Source organism: Myxocyprinus asiaticus, chromosome 48 (assembly GCF_019703515.2).
Source record: "Myxocyprinus asiaticus isolate MX2 ecotype Aquarium Trade chromosome 48, UBuf_Myxa_2, whole genome shotgun sequence".
Classification (NCBI taxonomy): Eukaryota; Metazoa; Chordata; class Actinopteri; order Cypriniformes; family Catostomidae; genus Myxocyprinus; species Myxocyprinus asiaticus.
In genome coordinates this window covers 14,675,096-14,691,623 of record NC_059391.1, presented here as the reverse complement: position 1 = coordinate 14,691,623, position 16,528 = coordinate 14,675,096, and the positions used below count along the sequence as shown (strand labels likewise).

Sequence of the window (16,528 nt, the reverse complement as noted above, 5' to 3'; positions counted from 1 at the left end):
GCTCTCAAATGGTATACTGGTTGTAAAAATTAATTAATAGTTATTGCAAAAAAAAAAAAAAAAACATTGTTCCTTTCAGTTGACAGAGCCAGTCAATTTTTCATACATATGTCACATATTGAGATTGTTTAGTCTTTTGCATAGCCATTTCATACTTTTGCATGTCTAGTTTAGTTTTGGTATACAGAAAAACACTTGAGTTACTCAGAGTAGCATGTGCGACATGTTACCTGGGTTGACGTAAAGCGGGCTCTCAACAGTCTTGGCCATGCACTGCAGTTTAACAGCCTGTAGGGGGCAGTCTGTGTGCGTTAGGGCATGCAGGCTGCTCAGTGTGTCACGGGCCAGATTTGCCACCTCTCTCATGCTGAAGATCTTTAGCAGCTCGCAGCAAACTGTCGGGAACGATCTCAGGAACACAGCCTGAGAAAATGTGCAAAAACAACACATGCCTCCATATTCAAACGAGTGTTTTTGCTTACAAAGTTTTAACCAAGTGTAGCAGTAAGCTGTGACTTAAATCTCAGTGACTTACTATCCTCCATGAAATACATTTTGAATTTGTACTGGTCACTCTTTCATTAATATTTTGTGAACCAGATCGAGTTTTATCGAAATGATCCAACTCAAAAGAACGATTCATTTGTAAATCAGACATTACTAGGTCAGATGATAAGGTGGGATTTTTAGTGAATAGCAACTAAAATCTCAGTAGTTTTTTTCACACAAAGCTATTGTATGGCTCCAGAAGACTTGGAATATAGCACATAAATCACTTGGACAACATTTATGATACTTTTATGGTGCTTTTAAGTCTTTTTTTAAGCTTAATGGAATATTTCAGGTTCAATACAAGTTAAGCTCAGTCGACAGCATTAGTAGCATAATATTGAGCACCACAAAAAATAATTTTGACTTCCTTTTTCTTAAAAAAAAAAGCTACAATCTGGGTTACATTGAGGCACTTACAATGGAAGTGAATGGGGGCCAATTTTTTAATGTTAAAATACTCACTGTTTCAAATGTTTAGCCAGAAGACATAAACAATATGTGTGTAAACATGATTTTAGTGTGATAAATCGCTTACTAACCTTTTCTGTGTAAAGTTATAGCCAATTTTACATCTTCGTTGCCATGATGATGTAATGTCATCAAAACCTAAAACCCTAAAATGACTGTAAAAATGACGATTTAAACAACTTTACAACTCAAATAATACATGATTTTTTAACAGAAGAATTAATGTAAGTGCTTTTATAAAATTATAAGCTTCACATTTCTGCTTTTAAACCCTCCAAAAAATGGCCCCATTCACTTCCATTGAAAGTGCCTCATTGTAACCTCCATTTTTGCTTTTTTTTAAAGAAAAGGAGGGACAATTCAAAATTAATTTTTGTGGTACTCAATATTATGCTAAAAATGCTGTCAATTGAGCTTAACTTGTACTGAACCCGGAACATTCCTTTAAATATTCATATCCCCATTCATTGTGGCTGCATGGTGTGACCAGTACATTCTCCATAATTTTTTCTTTTGTGTTCCACAGAAGACAGAACGTCATACAGGTTTGGTACCCATAAGGGTGAATAAATAATGACAGGATTTTTATTTTTAAGTGAACTATCCCTTTAACAATGTGTCACTGTTATACAGCACGGATGGTCTTTCTCATACATTTGCACATTGATCACATTTAGAGGGAAAACGTTCTTCTGGCGCAGTAGGGGATGTCAAACAACAGATGTAAGTAAAGGCATTTGCAAACACAGACACAATCACACAACACAAAAAATCCCACCAGCATACACACAAACACACACACACAAATATTGCAATGACACAGATCTGGCAAAGCTCCAGTCGCCTGCATGTGCTTTGGATTATGCTACAGTGTCCAAAGACCCTTTGTTTTCTTGGCCGCGTTAATTGAAATCTGCTGTCCTGCTGGGCTGCCATAACAAGAAATGACCTGTGTGAGATTTCAGTGTGAGTGTATGTTTGAATATGTGTACACGTGTAAAAGTGTGTGTCTGTGTGTGTACATTCCTACTGTGCTGCCAATAACATTGATGGGAATTAAATGAATCTTTAAAAGCACAGAGCGCCTCTCTTTGCCCATCATACACACATGGTTTAGCTGACACTGAGCTGTGCCGGCCGTGACAGTGTGTGGCAGGCTTTTAGCACAAACAGCATGCATCTCTGTTTGTGTATTTCAAGACTGGATTAACTCTCCATGGGCCGAGTGAGCTTTGTATACTGCTAGACTAGTGTGTATGATAGACACATTGTTAGAGTATCTGCAGATTTAGGAGAATGAAATTTACGACCTTTTAAGACTTTTCAATGTCAATTTAAAAAAGCATTTAACACCAATTATGTAACAAAACAAATAAAAAAAATCCTTAAGTCATTAAGTAGCATAGCCAAAATGTAAAGCTGAACTATGTTTGAATGGTGTTCAGGGCAGGACATGGTAAAATAAATAAATAAATAAATAAATAAAAAAAATTATGATATTTTTTAGCCTTTTGACAATATTCCATATTCTCAGATGCCGATTTCTTCCCAGTGTTTGACACATGTTCAGAGTGCTAGATGGTGCTAGGAAGTGTAATCGAGCTTGAAATCATGAATGCCTATGAGACTGCTGTCAAGATTTATAGTGAAAAAGGAGTTATATTTTGGTTTGTTCTCACCGAAAACCAATTGGACCGCTTCAGAAGACATGGATAAAACCACTGGAGTCATATGGATTACCTTTATGCTGCCTTTATGTACATTTTGGAACTTCAAAGTTTTGGTCACCATTCACTTGCATTGATTGGACCTACAGAGCTGAGATATTCTTCTAAAAATATTAAGTTGTGTTCTGCAGAAGAAAGAAAGTCATACACATCTGAGATGGCATGAGTGTGAGTAAATAATGAGAGAATTTTTATTTTTGGGTGAACCTTTCCTTAAAGACCTTTTAATACTTTTTAAGGATCTCAGGACACCTTGTTTGGTAAACAAATGAAGGTCTTTAAACAAAGCACTCTGCTTAATAAATACTAAAGTGTGTCCTTCCTATGGAGGGGGCAAATATCTAAAAATGTCAACAGAAATATAGTAAAATCTCTTTAAACTGACTTGTAAGGACAGTCCTCATTAGTATAAAAGATTTGGAAGGGGTTGCAATTTGACCTTGCTATTTAATGACTCAAAAATTATTATAATTTCTTCTTACATAGATCGATCTGAAATTGTTTTTAAAATTGCCATTAAAATATCTTAACATATCCTGTGTGGTCCTAACTAGAATAAAAAGTAAAAAATGGGTTAAATAATGTCTTAACTGAAATTGAATGGGGTGTATCAGGGACAAGATTAGAATTTGGGTTTCATGGCTCTCTTGAATACTTTATTCTGATTGGTCAGTTGCATCATTCTTCAGTCAAATATTGTTTCTATAATGACTGCTGAACTGTATAATTGACTGCTGTCCCAAGCATCCAATTTTTCTACATGGCTGTGCTAGTTTCATGTCTCTCGTATCACTCCTCTGTCTCTATCTTCTCACTAATTTAAACTCAAATCAGTTATTGAAGGTTAGGTTGAAGGCCCAGGTGTATATGTTTGTGTGTCTCACCTGGGTGTGCATAATGGGGCTGATGCCCTTGCTCTCATGAGACAGGAAAAGTTGGATGGATTTAAAGAGCTCGTGAACAGAGCAGCGGAATTCCTCTTCATTCTGTCCTCCGGTGGCTGCCATGTACAGACGCCGAGACTGCACAATATGCTTAAACAAGTACTCTGACGCCTGTAGGCAAAACAACATAAAACTGTCATTTTAACAGATTTTAGAATAGCATAGAGAAGATTCTACTTCCCTTTCATGTAGTCATTTCTAGAGCTTATTTCCAGATTTACACTTTAATATATTCGATATACAGTGGCCCCAAAAAGTATGTGGACACTTACAGCAGGCCACACTTAAAAATGCCTTTGATGATTAATATCTTTGCATTATACAAATGCAAAACAAAGTATTAAACTAAGTGGCATTTATTTTAAAGAAATAAACACAAATACACTTTTAAAGTAAAACATTTCACAAAAAGAAGTTTGTTAGATTTCAAATTACAAAATGAAGACAAAACATATGTGGATACTTTCTGGTTCTCCAACGTTAGCGGAACATGTCCATAGTTAATGTGATGAACTACACTTGGTTACTCTGCCAGGACACCTGTGTGAACTTAAGGGGAAACGACATTATACTGCACATCCATTAAAAATGACCTTGGCACCAATTGGTTAGAAGTCATAGAAATAATGGTGCAGAAAGAAACTGCATCTCAAAAATAAAACTCACGCCTAGAGCAATTCATAAAGACTTAGCATTTTCCAATTGTAAGCATTTCAATCAGAAATAAAGCAAAAATTCCAAAACATGAAATGACACACATTGTACTCAAAGAGGTTTAAAAGGTTCAAGGTAAGAACATAGGAAGTGCTTTTTAATAACATCTTTGAAGGGTGTAAACAAGCATTGAAGCATTTTGAGAATGCGTCTGGCAATCCCACTGCAGGTCATGAAAGACGCGTGGGCAAATGAAGAAAGAGAAGATTGAATGTTTGTAGTTGTTCTAAAGGAGAGAACTTAATTGCATGATAGGTAAGAAAAGAACTTTCAGTGGGTGAAAGAGGCTGCTGATGTAGAACAGATGCATCAAGGGTATTCACAGCTGCTGGGCTGGAAGCTTAGAAGATCCCGATAGAAGCTCAGAAGGGGGTGAGAGAAAGAGAGAGAGAGAGAGAGAGAGAGAGAGAGAGAGAGAGAGAGAGAGAATACTGTATGTTTCATAGGTATTTCAGACACCCCATGTAGCATCCATCTGCATACATATAGAAGCATACATCACAGTTGAAGCGTATGTTAGCGTTCTCACCTTCAAAACCTGCTGGATCTGTTCCTGGTGCTCGGCATCAATGATACGATCCACATACCACTTCAACACACGAATCAGATCCCTGGGGACACAGGTGGTGAATATTACTTCAAGACTTCAAGAGTAATGAGAGGAAGAACTAATAAATTGTTCTTGTAAATTGACTGTGTGTGTACTGTATGTTCAAATGAACTTGGTATGTGCATATCCGGCAGGGAACATGCCTCATTTTGCAAATAATTTATCTAAAATGTTCATGATTTACCCAGCTAGGACAAGTTCTTATGATGATCCTGAAACAACATTCCAATAAACAATCAAAGGCCAAACCCTATGCTTAACACTAACCCCAAAATAAGAGAGTGTTGGAGTATCTATTTAGAGTTGTTATTTTGTGTCATATATAAGTGATACCTAATCCGGTGTTTACAGCAAGTAGAGGCACAATGTTTTTCTACCGCTTTTGTGTTTCACTATGGAATGGATAATTTCTTGCTTTTTTTTTACAACTTAACTCAATAGAGCACAACAGATTCCGGAAAAAAATCCCATAAATTGTTTTCCATAGGGGAACTGATTTTTATTTATTTTTTTATTTCCTTTTCTCCCCAATTTTGGAATGCCTAATTCCCACTACTTACCAGGTCCTCGTGGTGGCGCAGTTACTCACCTCAATCCGGGTGGCGGAGGACAAGTCTCAGTTGCCTCCGCTTCTGAGACCGTCAATCCGTGCATCTTATTACGTGGCTCACTCTGCATGACACCGCGGAGACTCACCACATGTGGAGGCTCATGCTACTCTCCACAATCCACGCAAAACTTACCATGCGCCCCGCTGAGAGCGAGAACCACTAATCGCGACTACGAGGAGGTTACCCCATGTGTCTCTACCCTCCCTAGCAATTGGGCCAATTTGGTTGCTTAGGAGACCTGGCTGGAGTCAGTCAGCACACCAAAGATTCAAACTAGCGACTCCAGGGGTGGTAGTCAGCATCAATACTCGCTGAGCTACCCAGGCCCCCAGGGGAACTGATTTTAAAACAATAACTTATAAATGTTTAAAGACAGACCCTACCATGAGCTTTGAGGTTGTTAACCGATGGTATATTCAGTTGAAGTCAGAAGTTTACATACATCTTAGCCAAATACATTTAAACTTAGTTTTTCACAATTCCTGACATTTAATCGTAGAAAACTTGGGACAGTTAGGATCACTACTTTATTTTAAGAATGTGAAATGTCAGAATAATAGTAGAGATAATTATTTCTTTCATCATATTCCCAGTGGGTCAGAAGTTTACATACACTTTGTTAGTATTTGGTAGCATTGCCTTTAAATTGTTCAACTTGGGTCAAATTTTTTGGGTAGCCTTCCACAAGCTTCTCACAATAAGTTGCTGGAATTTTGGCCCATTCCTCCAGACAGAACTGGTGTAACGGAGTCAGGATTGTAGGCATCCTTGCTCGCACACGCTTTTTTCAGTTCTGCCCACAAATTTTCTATCGGATTGAGCTCAGGGCTTTGTGATGGCCACTCCAGTACCTTGACTTTGTTGTCCTTAAGCAATTTTGCCACAACTTTGGAGGTATGCTTGGGGTCATTGTCCATTTGGAAGACCCATTTGTGACTGAGCTTTAACTTCCTAACTGATGTCTTGAGATGTTGCTTCAATATATCTACATAATTTTCCTTCCTCATGATGCCATCTATTTTGTGAAGTGCACCAGTCCCTCCTGCACCAAAGCACTCCCACAACATGATGCTGCCACCCCCATGCTTCACGGTTTGGACGGTGTTCTTTGGCTTGCAAACCCTTTTTCCTCCAAACATAACAATGGTCATTATAGCCAAACAGTTTAATTTTTGTTTCATCAGACCAGAGGACATTTCTCCAAAAAGTTAGATTTTCGTCCTCATGTGCCCTTGCAAACTGTAGTCTGGCTTTTTTATGGCAGTTTTGGAGCAGTGGCTTCTTCCTTGCTGAGCAGCCTTTCAGGGTATGTTGATATAGGACTCATTTTACTGTGGACATTGTCTACCTGTTTCCTCCAGCATCTTCACAAGGTCCTTTTCTGTTGTTCTGGGACTGATTTGCACTTTTTACACCAAATTATGTTCATCTCTAGGAGACAGAATGCGTCTCCTTGCTGAGTGGTATGATGGCTGCGTGGTCCCATGGTGTTTATACTTGCGTACTATTGTTTGTATAGATGACTGTGGTACCTTCAGGCGTTTGGAAATTGCTCCCAAGGATGAACCAGACTTTATGAACAATTTTTTTTCTGAGGTCTTGGCTAATTTCTTTTGATTTTCCCATGATGTCAAGCAAAGAGGCACTGAGTTTGAAGGTAGACCTTAAAATACATCCACAGGTACACCTCCAATTGACTCCAATTAGAATTTTCCAAGCTGCTTAAAAGCGCAGTTAACTTAGTGTATGTAAACTTCTGACCCACTAGAATTGTGATTTAGTCAATTAAAAGTGAAACAATCTGTCTGTAAACAATTGTTGGAAAAATTACTCATGTCATGCATAAAGTAGATGTCCTAAACAACTTGCCAAAACTGTTTCTAAATCTGTGGAGTGGTTAAAAAATGAGTTTTAATGTCTTCAACTTAAGTGTATGTAAACTTCTGACTTCAACTGTACTTCTGTTGAAGCCATCAGTCTGCATGATTTCTTAATATAAAAAAAAAAAAGTGTCCTACACTATCTGTGAATCCTGAAGAGAAAGATACACTAACCAAAGGGTCGCGGCAAATAAACTACAACAAAAGAACCCAGAAGTGACCGTACACTTCCATGACGCACTGTGAATGATGCCATTGAGTCGCTCTCCCTACACTCTCAAACTACTTCTATACATGCATATATCTTAAAAAATATTGTTTTTATACATATGCTGTAATCAATAACCTTAAATCATATTTCCATCATTTTTACTTCATGCCCTAATGAATGACAGTCTTGTACCTTTGCTTTTTTATACTTTTTTGCTTTAAATCAAAGTTTGCAACGTTGTGATTGACTTTGGAGCTGGCTGGTTTGGTTCATGGCTTAGAATGCTTTTAAGAAAACTTTTATGAAATCCCTATGGGAAAAATTAATAGAAAAAACACTTTCAAAACCAAGATGGCATAAAAAGTGGGCAGGCACTGTTGCACTCTATAGAGCTGTTCAGCCTTGATGTCAATTTGTAGGCAAACCCAGAAGGCTAATTCGCCATGGGTTCCCTCAGAAATTTCCTATGGGTTTTTAGAAAAGGGATTTTCGAATGACGAGTAATTTAAGATCTGTTGTGAATATTACTTGAAGAGACTTTCACATTTTGTTCTAGAACATAAATTACACAGAAAAAGCTGTTGTGTCTTTTGAATTCCTAGAATATCAAGATGTGGCTAGCCCGTCGCTAAATAAGGAATAAAACAGTCATTAATTTCATAAAGCACGGATCTCCCATGATCATGGTAGTTGTAGTCCTTAATTAGCATTGTGATAGCAATATATATTTTAAAAACACAGCTTCAAAATTAATGTTTGAGGTATAACTGCATGTAATTTATGCTCTAGAACAAAACTTGAAAGTATTTTCAAGTAATTTTTACCACAGGCCTTATTTTACTCATAAATCTAAAACTGCCATTATAAAAACCAGTAGGAAATTCTTGAGGGAGCCCATGGCTCGAAAATGCTAATTGTCTTCCTGAACTACAACATGGATTTCATGTTTTTGTTTTGCACCTGGACTGAACAACAGTAAAATCAGATTTTCAATCTGGCCTTAGATGTCACCTTAGAAGAGGTTGATAAAACCAAAAGTTGTTCACACCCTAACCCCAGCCCTCAACCTAACCCTAAAATCTGATTGGTTGATAGGAATGTTGTTCTAGGACTAACAAGAATGTTCATCCAGGAACACGTCCCACTCAAATATATCACTTTAAGTAGGTGCATGTTTCACATCTTAAAATTTGTTCATGCACCTTTTAATGAATCACATTTATACACATTTAATCACTTACACAGAGTAAGTTCTTGCTAACACATCAAAGCTGTGCATGAGTCTTAATGTGATTTGCAGAAGCAGCATATGTTCCAGGACAACAAACTTTAATTGGTTCTAGAACAAAGTCAAAATGTCAATAACAGCCCTATACCTACAACTAAAATCAAAGGACAATGATTGGTTGGCAAGACAGATGTTCCAGAATGTTCATCCAGGTACAACACATAGAGACTGTATCACCTAGATATCACATAGAGACTGTGTCTGTTCCCCGAACTACCAAACACAAAACTCTCACTAAATCATTTACAAAAAATTTAAGGTCAAACTTAAACAAAACAAAAAAATTAATGATAAAAATCATATGAATGTAGGGCTACTAAACATTAGATCTCTTACTACCAAAGCACTAATTGTAAATGAATTTATTACAGATCATAGATTGGATGGCCTCTGTTTGACTGAAACCTGGCTTAAACCGGATGAATATATTAGTTTAAATCTTAGTTAAATCTACTCCCCCAGGTTATTGTTATAAACATGAGCCTCATCTGAAGGGTCGAGGAGGAGGTGTTGCTACAATTTACAGTGAAGTTTTTGGTGTTACTCAGAGGACAGGATATAAGTTTAAGTCTTTTGAACTAATAATGCTTAATGTGACACATCAGATATAAATAAAAAAACTCTGTCGTCTTTTACCCATACTACAGTATATAGATCACCCGGGCCTTATTCTGATTTCCTTGGTAAATTTGCTAATTTCTTATCAGATCTTGTAGTTACTGTAGATCAAGCTTTAATTGTTGGTGACTTCAACATTTACATAGATAATGAAATTGACACACTGGGATTAGTGTTTATTGATATTCTCAACTCTATTGGAGTCAGACAAAATGTGACAGGACCAACTCATCGCCATAATCATACGCTAGATTTAATTCTGTCATATGGAGTTGATGTTGATACTATAGAAATTCTGCCGCAGAACAATGACATCTCGGATCATTACCTCGTCTCTTGTATGCTTCGATCAGCAAATGTTACTCAATCTACACCACGCTATCTTTCAGGTAGAACTATTTTTTCAACCACTAAAGATAGCTTCACTAATAATCTTCCAGATCTATCTCATACACTCAGTAAACCCCAAAGCCTAGAAGAACTTGATGAAATAACAGAAAATATAAATACAGTCTTCTCTAGCACTCTTGATAGTGTCGCCGCCCTTCGATTAAAGAAAATTAAAGAAAAAAGCCCCACACCATGGTACAATGATCACACTCATGCTCTCAAGAGAGCAGCTCGGAAAATGGAGTGCAAGTGAAAGAATACAAAATTAGAGGTATTTAGCCGTGCATGGAAGGATAGTGTCTGTAGCTACAGACAGGCACTAAAAGCTGCCAGGTCAGCATATTTTAGCAAACGCATAGAAAATAACCACAACAATCCTAGGTGTTTATGCAGTACTGTGGCTAAATTGGTTAGGAATAAAGTATCGACTGAACCAGATATTCCATCGCAGCACAAGAGTAATGACTTCATGAATTTCTTTACTGATGAAATTGAAAAAAATCTGGAATTATGCAATCATCTGTCACAGTACCTCAGAAAACACTGTCTCATAATTTTCCTCACGTGAAACTTCGCTGTCATAGGTCATGAAGAGCTAACAAAACTTATTGAAACATCAAAAGCCACAACATGTATGTTAGATCCAATACCAACCAAGCCCTTAAAAGAGGTATTCCCTGTAATCTTAGAACCTCTTCTTAATATTATTAACTCCTCGCTATCCTTAGGACATGTCCCAAGAAATTTTAAAATGGCAGTTATCAAACCTCTTATTAAGAAGCCACAACTTGATCCTGGACAACTGGCTAATTATTGGCCGATTTCAAATCTCCCGTTTATGTCGAAAATACTAGAAAAGGTAGTATCCTCCCAACTATGTTCATTTCTACAGAGAAATAGTATATTTGAACAATTTCAGTCAGGATTTAGGCCCCATCACAGTACAGAGACTGCACTTAGTATCAGAGTTACAAATGACTTGCACTTATCATCTGATCATGCTTTTAGGTCTTAGTGCTGCAGACATTCTCTTGAACAGGCTAGAGAATTATGTTGGCATTTGTGGAGTTGCATTAGCATGGTTTAGGTCCTATTTAGCAGACCACTACCACTTTGTCTATGTAAATGAGGAATTGTCAAACCAAACAAAAGTAAAGTATGGAGTGCCACAGGGATCAGTTTTAGGGCCTCTGCTTTTCTCCTTGTATATGCTTCCCCTGGGAGATATTATCAGGAATCGTGGAATACGCTTCCACTGTTATGCCGACGATACCAACTTTATATTTCTTCAAAACCTGATGAAATTTCACAATTCTCCAAATTAGCAGAGTGTATCAATGAAATAAAAGATTGGATGGCCAGAAATTTCCTTCTACTCAATTCCGACAAAACAGAGGTACTAATTATTGGACAAAAAACCTCTAAAAACAAGCCGCTATATTATAATTTGACTCTCGATGAATGTACTGTTACATCGTCTTCAACAGCTAAGAACTTAGGTGTTATATTTTATACCAATTTGTCCTTTGAAAATCAAATTACCAATGTTTGTAGAACAGCATTCTTCCACCTAAGAAATATTGCTAAATTACGACACATGCTCTCTGTTGCTGATGCCAAAAAACTAATTAATGCGTTCATGACCCCAAGACTAGATTATTGTAATGCATTACTGGGAGGATGTCCAGCAAGATGAATAACTAAACTTCAATTGATTCAAAATGCAGCAGCCAGAGTGCTGACTAGAACCAAGAAATGTGATCATATTAGCCCCATTTTATTGTCATTACATTGGCTACCTGTTAAATTTTCATATTTATTTTAAAATTCTGTTAACTACGTACAAAGCTTTGAATGGTCTAGCTCCGCAGTACTTAAGTGACCTTCTACCATGCTATATTCCATCGCGTTCTTTACGATCACAAAATTCTGGCCTGTTAATAATTCCTAGAATATCAAAATTCACAAAAGGAGGTAGATCCTTTTCATATTTGGTTTCTAAACTATGGAATAGTCTCCCTAACACTGTTCGAGATGCAGACACACTCACTCAGTTTAAGTCTAGACTAAAGACTCATCTATTTAGCCTGGCATACACCTAATTTATCCTTCAACTCACAATTAGGCTGCTTTAGTTAGGTCTGCCGGAACCAGAAACCAGAACCAGAAACATTGATCATGATCTATAACTCTGCAATTAATTGAATGGCATCTTTGCTAGTATTATTCTATTTGTTTCCCTGTCTCAACCTCGGGACTCCTATCCAGAGGTCACCAGAACCGTCTGGATCCAGCTCCATTCCTGCTTTGTGTTGGACTCCATTGCTACGTGTCTCTGAGTGATGACGACTAATAGCAGCCGGTGCCAGTCAAACATCACTTCAGTCTATTACGATGGACTTCAGAGGATGAACTGATGCCAACTCCAACCATAAGAAATGGGATCCTTCATATGCCATTGCCTGAACCTTGGACTTAGGATAGACCTCACCAAAATTACCGGCCGGTTGAACTGCGATGCACCTAACTGATCTCTGCCTGCATCACCTCGGTCTAATGATGGACTACACTCTTGAAATGGAATACATAGACTATCATTTAATTGCCAACAAAAGCCTTCATCAGCCAACTAACAAGGACAATTGCATCTATGTGAACTTCTGCAGTTAATCCAGGATGGACTTCAAAGACATTAGTCATTAGTCTTACATTTCATACAAAATCTTTGTTTAAACACTGACCCTCAACACTTACTTAGTTTAATAATTTTAAACCATGACTTGCACTATACATAAGTAATATTGGTATTATATTCATGATGTTAGCCAGAGGGGAACTGGCCCCCACAGTGAGACTGGTTTCTCCCAAGGTTATTTTTCTCCATTAACCAACATCTTATGGTGTTTTGTGTTCCTTGCCACAGTCGCCTTCGGCTTGCTCACTGGGGTTCTAAATACAATTATTATTTAATTACTTATTTTTAAACACAATTCACAATTGTATTTTATCAAACTACACAATGATGACTCTAAGACATTACAGATATTACAGTTTCATTTTCTGTTAATGCATTATTTTCTGTAAAGCTGCTTTGAAACGATGTGTGTTGTGAAAGGTGCTGTACAAATAAAAATGACTTGACTTGACTTACTGTACTTGGGTAAAACATGTTGTGCATCCAAAGAGGGGACTTCAGCAAATTGGCTTGGAAAAGTCTTAATTATCTATGTGATGATCTTTAGTTTGTCTGTGATGATAAAAAATGAATTAGAGTTGGAGTGCAAAGGCATTCATGAATACTTGATGCAGCTGCCAGGATCTGTTTAAAAACATAGACTCCGAACGTTTCGGGTTAATGGCCTCATGCCAAGTACTTATTAACCAGTCACAACTCATTAAACTGTTTAAAATGTCTTTGGGGTACAATCCATCAAGATATGAGTGTGTAGATGGGGTATATACACAGTTTGAGTGTCTGTGTGCGATAGAACGGTGTGTGGGTCTAATGTTCAGAATACATGGAAGAAATACTTGAAGAAATATTGAAAACTTGTTAGGAAAGTTGCTTTCTTAACTTTTGTAGTTGGCTGCATTACTTAATGAACCATTTATTCTTAAAGTAAGATGTTGTAATTAATAAAAAAAAAATATTAACTAAATAAAAAGAGTGAAACTGAGTCTTTTATTTGCCTCTAGCTGATTTCGGAAGCCCAGGAGGGTAATATGGCCATAAGAAGGAAAATGTTAACATTCACGGCAAGAGAATGCAATTCATGTTAAACAAAGCGTAATACCAGAACTCACCCCCAAAGATTTAATCCAATTAGGTTTTAATTTAACAGATTTTACTATGACACTAATCTAAAAATATGTTTTGATTTCAATATTTTCAAGGCAGTTGGTTTTAGCACATAATTTTGTGACCTCTACTGTTTATCCACTGAAAATAACCCTGGTATACAGTATGTACTGTATACTGCTAGCATCAACAGCCCACATGTCTTTCAGAATTATATTTTCTTCAGATACTGTCAGGATACTGACACACAGATTGAACTTAGCTGCTTTAAAATCCTCAGTTTCTCTCTTTCCTGTAACCAACAGCCCCTCTTCTCCACAGAATCCATCCTGACTGCAAATTAACCTTACTGTGTCTTTGAGCGTGCTGTGAGACAGAGTGCCGTGTGAAGATGTGCGAGCGTGTGTGTGAATGATTAAAAGCAAATAACAGGACAACATACTGAAAACGGGCTGTCAAATAAAGTCTAGAATCCTTAAGGGACATATAACAGGAAACAGGATTTCCTTTCTCTTTTAACATACATATTCAATCCATAGTCTAACATTCAAAATGCAGAGCTGCCTCCCAAGTCCACACAAACCATTTACTTCAACTAAGCTGCAAAAAAAGTGTCATTTGGAAATCATCATGGTACTGACATCACAATCACAAGCAAATTAACATATGACCACCCATGATTACATATCACCCATTCAGTATTCAAAAATAGAGATGTTACTAGTAATTTCACATGCTAACAGTAGGTCTGGGCGGTACAACAGTGTCCACAATATGATAGTACAGTATGATGTGACAGGAGATGATTTTTATGCTGTTTATACCATAGTAGATGTATTTGCACAGCTAGCAGTGGACAGGACTCATTACATTATTTTAACATGAGAACGACAAAGAAACATGGAGTAATTATGCAAAAATACAGAAGGACCAGTCCAAAAAAAGTCAAAATGATAAAGAATTTATATTCCTGGTTCAATACAAATTAAGATTAATCGACAGCATTTTGTGACATATTGTAATGTTGATCACCACAAAAAATACTTTAGACCTGTCCCTTTTTTCTTTAAAAAAAAAAAAAAAAGGAAACATCAAGATTACAGTGAGGCACTTACAATGAATTTAAAGGCAGAAATGTGAAGTTTATAATTTTATAAAAGTCTTTGTTAAATCCTGTGTATTTTTGAGCTGTAAAGTTGTTAACAGTTTTAATAATTTACAGCATTACATCGTCATGGCAACAAAGTTGTAAAATTGGCTATATATTTACACAGAAAAGGTTTGTAAGCGATTTTATCACACTAGAATTGTGTTTACATGCATGTTTATTTGTTGTGGCTATACTTTTGAAACAGTGAGTATTTTAACATTTACGGATGACCACATTTACCTCCATTGTAAATGCCACAATGTAACCCATATTTTTGTGTTTTTTAAAAGAAGAGGAGGAACGAGTCAAAATGTATTTTTGTGGTAATCAATATTATGCCACAAATGCTGTCGACTGAGCTTAACTTGTATTGAACCCGGAATATTTATTTAATATTAATAGATTTTGTAACTACGCTTTGTGTGTGCCTAGTCATTTACAGTTGCCTAATATAGAATTCATTATCTGTATATCTTCTATTTTTAAAGTGGCTTCTACTGTGGCTCATTCAGACAGAATTTAGAGTCCAAACTTCTTCTTTATTAGCAGAGACTTTTTTTCTAAACTGTTATAATGGGAAGCAGCTGTTTTTGCACTGATGCCAGAATTTCAATCATTTGTTATAAATAATATTATATTTTGGTTTGCATCCATCATGTTCCAAATAAAAGGAGAAAATAATCAAATGAGAGGAGGTACCTTTCATTAGTTAGCCCCTAAAAATATTTGAGGTATTTTACAATAAAATATGTATTTTTAATAAAGAAACCATTTTTTGTTTAATTGAATTTCCAGCAAAAAGAACTATAATCATAAATAATAAATATATAGCCTATACTGTAAATAGCCCACCCCTAGTGAACAGGTTTGCCGATTATAACATTTATTTATGTATGTCAATATTACATATTGACATACAAAAGGTAAAGTCATATTACTTCATGAAAAACTACATTACAATTGTTTTAGTGCAACAAAAAATAAAATTAAATAAAAAACCTTGACAAACATTGTAAGTGGACTTCTATGGAAAAAACAACAAAAGTGTAGAATGTGGAGGAAGGCAATTCCAATACATGGTCAATTATGTAATTCTTAACTGTGCACTTCAGCACACGTTATGCAAAACAGTATAGAGAAATCCACAGGTACCAAAAAAAAAAAAAATGGAAATCAGAAGTTTCCCACAAAACAGAGAAAATGAGAGAAGGAGAGAGCAAGAAAAGAGGCAAAAAGCAAGCAAGACAGAGATATGATGAGACACAAAAACACGGGACAGCATTACAGGCATGAGTGACGGGAACAGCACGAGAGTGAGTAGATTTGCAGGCCGCCCACATCCACCTCAGCTCTGACACGACACTCCGCACCTCACAGATGAGAGACCACATCACTGCCCACACACAACACAACCACACGCCTCATTTCTGACACACACCAAACAGCAGAGAGAGAGAGAGAGAGAAAAGAGGGGTGAATGTGAGGGGGAATGAGAGAAGGAGGGAAATATAGGAAAGATGGGAGAGGGGATGAAAAAGAAAGAAAGACAGAAACAGAATGTCGCTA

At 36.8% G+C, this 16,528-nt stretch overlaps 1 protein-coding gene across 4 annotated transcripts in view; it reads right to left on the bottom strand.

The window, feature by feature from the left end:
- LOC127437755 (dedicator of cytokinesis protein 4-like) overlaps nucleotides 1-16,528 on the bottom strand; it is a 103,446-nt gene that overhangs the window by 24,861 nt on the left and 62,057 nt on the right. For all 4 annotated transcript variants that reach the window (XR_007896599.1, XM_051692895.1, XM_051692896.1 and 1 more), the window contains 3 exons: nucleotides 4,935-5,016; nucleotides 3,632-3,802; nucleotides 231-423 (listed from right to left, as the gene is read on the bottom strand). Coding sequence is in view for 3 of the 4 variants with exons in the window: in XM_051692895.1 (XP_051548855.1) it covers nucleotides 231-423; nucleotides 3,632-3,802; nucleotides 4,935-5,016 (446 nt within the window). In the remaining variant the exon portion in view is untranslated. The remainder of the gene's footprint in view (nucleotides 1-230; nucleotides 424-3,631; nucleotides 3,803-4,934; nucleotides 5,017-16,528) is intronic.